Source organism: Prunus dulcis, chromosome 1 (assembly GCF_902201215.1).
Source record: "Prunus dulcis chromosome 1, ALMONDv2, whole genome shotgun sequence".
Lineage (NCBI taxonomy): Eukaryota > Viridiplantae > Streptophyta > Magnoliopsida > Rosales > Rosaceae > Prunus > Prunus dulcis.
In genome coordinates, this window is record NC_047650.1 from 24,426,866 (window position 1) to 24,430,811 (window position 3,946).

At 36.6% G+C, this 3,946-nt stretch overlaps 1 protein-coding gene across 1 annotated transcript; it reads right to left on the reverse strand.

The window, feature by feature from the left end:
• Window positions 1-2,634, reverse strand: LOC117615191 (peptidyl-prolyl cis-trans isomerase CYP23-like). Its single transcript, XM_034344232.1, has 7 exons — window positions 2,434-2,634; window positions 2,066-2,328; window positions 1,884-1,956; window positions 1,684-1,773; window positions 1,146-1,185; window positions 517-599; window positions 1-445 (listed from the first exon to the last, which is right to left on the reverse strand). The coding sequence occupies exons 1-7, from the start codon at window positions 2,587-2,589 to the stop codon at window positions 425-427; spliced, it is 726 nt and encodes a 241-aa protein (XP_034200123.1). The 5' UTR covers window positions 2,590-2,634; the 3' UTR covers window positions 1-424.
• Between the last annotated feature and the right edge of the window lie 1,312 nt (window positions 2,635-3,946).

Consider the following 3,946-nt stretch of genomic DNA (forward strand, 5'->3'; position numbering starts at 1 on the left):
TTATAAAACAGATCCTTTCATTTAACGGTCCAAACTAAAGAGCCTCATATCGTTTGTATCTTAAATCTATTACGGGCTTACCCTTGCACGAAAAACACTTTTCACCAGTTTCACAGCTAACATTAGGTGAAGGTCTCCAAAAAAAAAATTACATGCGACCATTTATCAACTTCCAGTATAATAATTCACTCAGGTTTGGAGATTTATTTTACAGAAGCAGTGTTAGTTTCAGAGGAGTTCCAGTATAAATCTACTCAGTGACACCACAAATGTTGTCTGAGCTATTCACATGAAAGATAGTTGGGTTCTTGTCTACGAACTGGTCTTTAATATTTTCTCACCATTTCCCAACTTTTGTCTCACAAAATACAACGGGTATCTGGCTGGTTGAAGGCAACCGCAATGCTCATATTTACTTGCTATATCATGGGAAGCATTTCATTCTCTGCAAAATGACACTGGATAAGTCCATGTATAATGTCTGAAAATATCATGTTAAATGGAACTCCCTTTTACCTGTCTTTCAATTTCAATAGCAGATGCAGCGAGCCTCCGCTTCATAATTGACCTCTCATGTTCACAACTCTCCATCTCGGTATCTAAAAGTTACATAACCAAGCCATAAACACAATGTAAATTCAACCAATTCAAATGTGATAATCAACATCTCTAATGCAACAAACACCAGATCTGTCTTCATTTGGCGCCTGTAAGACATGTATTAACAAGGAACAAGTAATGAAGCAGAAAATTCAGCAATATACATGGTTCAGCCTTTGGTCTCAAACTATTCAAAAACCTACTGATGCTTCTTTATCCAGTCATTGAAGTTAATAGTGCCAAGACATATCTGGATATAGCCAAAATAGGTGAATAAGTAATTCCAAACAGAATACTGGAAGATATTTAAATGAAACCAGGCTTCTTTACAATTTGTATAGTCCTATATCCCCTCCGTCCCCACCCACCCCCCTTCACTTTTACTCCCTTCTCAAAGCCTCATTAAGTTTCTCAAGCACAGTACTAAACAAAGCAATTTTACAAAATGGTTCTATATGTATCATTCATGCACCACATTCCATCAAAATTATTTCATATGAAACTAGTACAGTCAAAGACAAAATTAACAAGTGCTTGATTCTCACCATAGTAGTATGATGACAGAATTGTAATGCGCTCAGTAGGCTGGGGAAAAAGAAAAGAAAAGAAATAAAGTTAGAAATAAAATAATAACCATTTCACAGCCAAGATTGCAGTGATGATAAATCTTCATCAAAATGATGTACAAGTGTTGAGACACAGAGCATATATGATAAAAGCATAACTGGATGCATAAATAGACCAGTAAGCTGGAGCAAGAAGTAAGGCTGATTAACCACATGCAACTAATGAGAACCCTGTATAAGGAAGGAAATACTAATATCAGAGACACTGGTCTTTATTGAACACTACCCTTGTTGCATAGAGTCAAAGTACAACAATCCAACAGTTACACAGTCCTATCCTATCCAAGCATGAAGATAAAGCATTCATACACCAGAGAATGATAATCAGATGACTCCACTAAATTCATTATGATTAAAGATTACCCATTGAAGGAAAAATTATAATTCTAAAGTTTGTAGGACTGATACAATACTATTGAAAACAGGAACTGGTGAAAGCACATGCATATGAGCATACCATCACAAAAATCCCCTCGCGGCGAGTAGGGAGTTCCTCAAGCGCTTTCAAGGTCTCATCACCCTTAGTAACTTTCCCAAATATTGCATACTGGAAAGGATTCGTTATGTGAACACATTATTAACAATCATGTGAGATGAAATGCAATGCTGAATTGGTGTGCTCGAATTGTGCTAGCAAAGTGTAGTTAGCATACAAACCTGACCATCAAGATGAGGGGAATCTCCAAGAAGCATTGAGAAAGAGGATGCGGCACTATTTGGGTCTTCATATCTACCCAAAACAAAAGCAAAATCAAAAGCAAACACAAATAATCACAACCCAGAAATTGAATTTGATATAGAACTTAAAAGCTAGAAACTTTAACAGTAGCAAGCATCACCTTCCCATTGAGAGAATGCCCCTGACGTGCTTAACTTGACTGAACTCACCGATCACCGTCTTCTCAGCTTCTCTTCTCTGCTCCTCGTTCATGGGAGCCAATCTTCCACTGGCCACGTCAGCCACTTGGGCAACGAAGCCCTTCTCAACCCTAAAGAAGTGGTTGGTGTTATAGCCTCCGAGACGAACCAGCTTGTAGATGTGCTCAACGGTTTTGGGGGCGACGCTCGGGTAGAACCCGAATTCGATGTCTCCATAATTGGTCTGCAAACACACACAAACCAAAATCTGAGTGCGTCATCATAAATTCAAAGCTCTTTTGACCATTTGCACTGCTTCTGCTTCATTTCAATGTTCTTTTCTTTGTACCTGAAAAACAACGCGAGCGGATCCGAGTAATGGGTCGTGAGGTGAAGCAGCAACAATACTACCACTGAGAAATGTGGAAGAAAAACAAAAGCAACTGATGAATCCGATCAATGCTGATCTACGGTTCAACATTTCCCCCCAAAATGTGCCCTTCATCGGATTTCAGCGTCAACTACCAAAACAAAATGGATCTCTTTTTTCTATTTTTTTTCAGAGTTTTAGGGTTATTTGGGCTTTAGAGCAAGTCCAGCAACCATGGCTGGACTCGGGTTTGGCGTCAACTACCAAAACAAAATGGATCTCTTTTTTCTATTTTTTTTTCAGAGTGTTAGGGTTATTTGGAAATTTGGAAATTTTTTTTCTAAACCAATACTCTTCACTTTTTACACCAAATCCTCATACATTTTCTTCTCCTTCTACTATTATTCACTTTCTACTCAATATTTTTTTCACTTTCAAGTTGTATTTTGGGAGAAAAAGACGTTTTTAGGGTTATTTGGAGAAAAAGATATTTCCAGCAATAAAAGGCAGCCTGTACAGGAGGTGGGGGCCACTAGACTGGGCTGGTCCAAGGTGGAGTTCGGCCTGAGTGAGAGCCCGACGGCTGTGATGTTATTGCTGACGCCAGGCTAGTGTCAGCCATTCATGTTTGAATTTTTTTTTACCGTCGCGCGCCAATGTTAAAAAAAAATTTTAAGCTCGAGCTACAGTAGCCACCAACAGCTAGCTTCCACGTGTCGGCGTCTTGGTTCTCCGATCTAATTTTTTCCTTCAATCCAACGGTAGCCAATTTTTTTGCAATAAAAAAAATTGGAAATTTTTTTTCTAAACCAACACTCTTCACTTTTAACACCAAATCCTCATACATTTTCTTCTCCTTCTACTATTATTCACTTTCTACTCAATATTTTTTTCACTTTCAAGTTGTATTTTTCTCTATCATATTATGGGTTATTCTAGTGAAACTGGAGGAGCATGGAGCATGATGGAAGATGTTAGCTTGTGTGAGGCTTTGGTCCAACTTAGTCATTGTCCCATAACAGGCAATGAGATGAAATTCTGTCATATGTGGAAAAAAAATTCATCATGAATTTTGTGAAAGGGCAATTGGTTTGACCCGTACGGAAATGACATTATCTAGTATGTGGAAAATTCTTAATAAAAAGTTGGCGAAATGGAGAAATGCCTTGGCAAAAGTGATGGACAACCATAGAAGCGGGGAAAACCTTATCAGTGAGGTAAATTATTTGTAATTTTCATTTTATTAATTTCTATGTCATATTAATTTTTATTTAAATGTTTCTTGCAATTTATATATTTTGTTAATATTTCTTGTATTTTCAATATTAATATGAATGTTTCTTGCAATATTTATATTTTGTATTTTGTTTTGCATTTCTAATAAATTGTTAAAATTTATTGCATTTCCATTATTTGTTTTTTTATATATATTGCATTTTTTTTTAAATTTATTGCATTTGCATTATTTTTTTTTATTTTTACATGTTGCATT

Bases quoted from the DNA above. Each gene is read 5' to 3' on its own strand.
- LOC117615191 (XM_034344232.1), bottom strand. From the start codon at position 2,589: ATGAAGGGCACATTTTGGGGGGAAATGTTGAACCGTAGATCAGCATTG. The intron at 1,774-1,883 runs GTTTGTATGCTA...AATCCTTTCCAG, and splicing joins CCCCTCATCTTGATGGTCAG to TATGCAATATTTGGGAAAGT. The intron at 446-516 runs GTAAAAGGGAGT...GTCATTTTGCAG, and splicing joins CTATTGAAATTGAAAGACAG to AGAATGAAATGCTTCCCATG.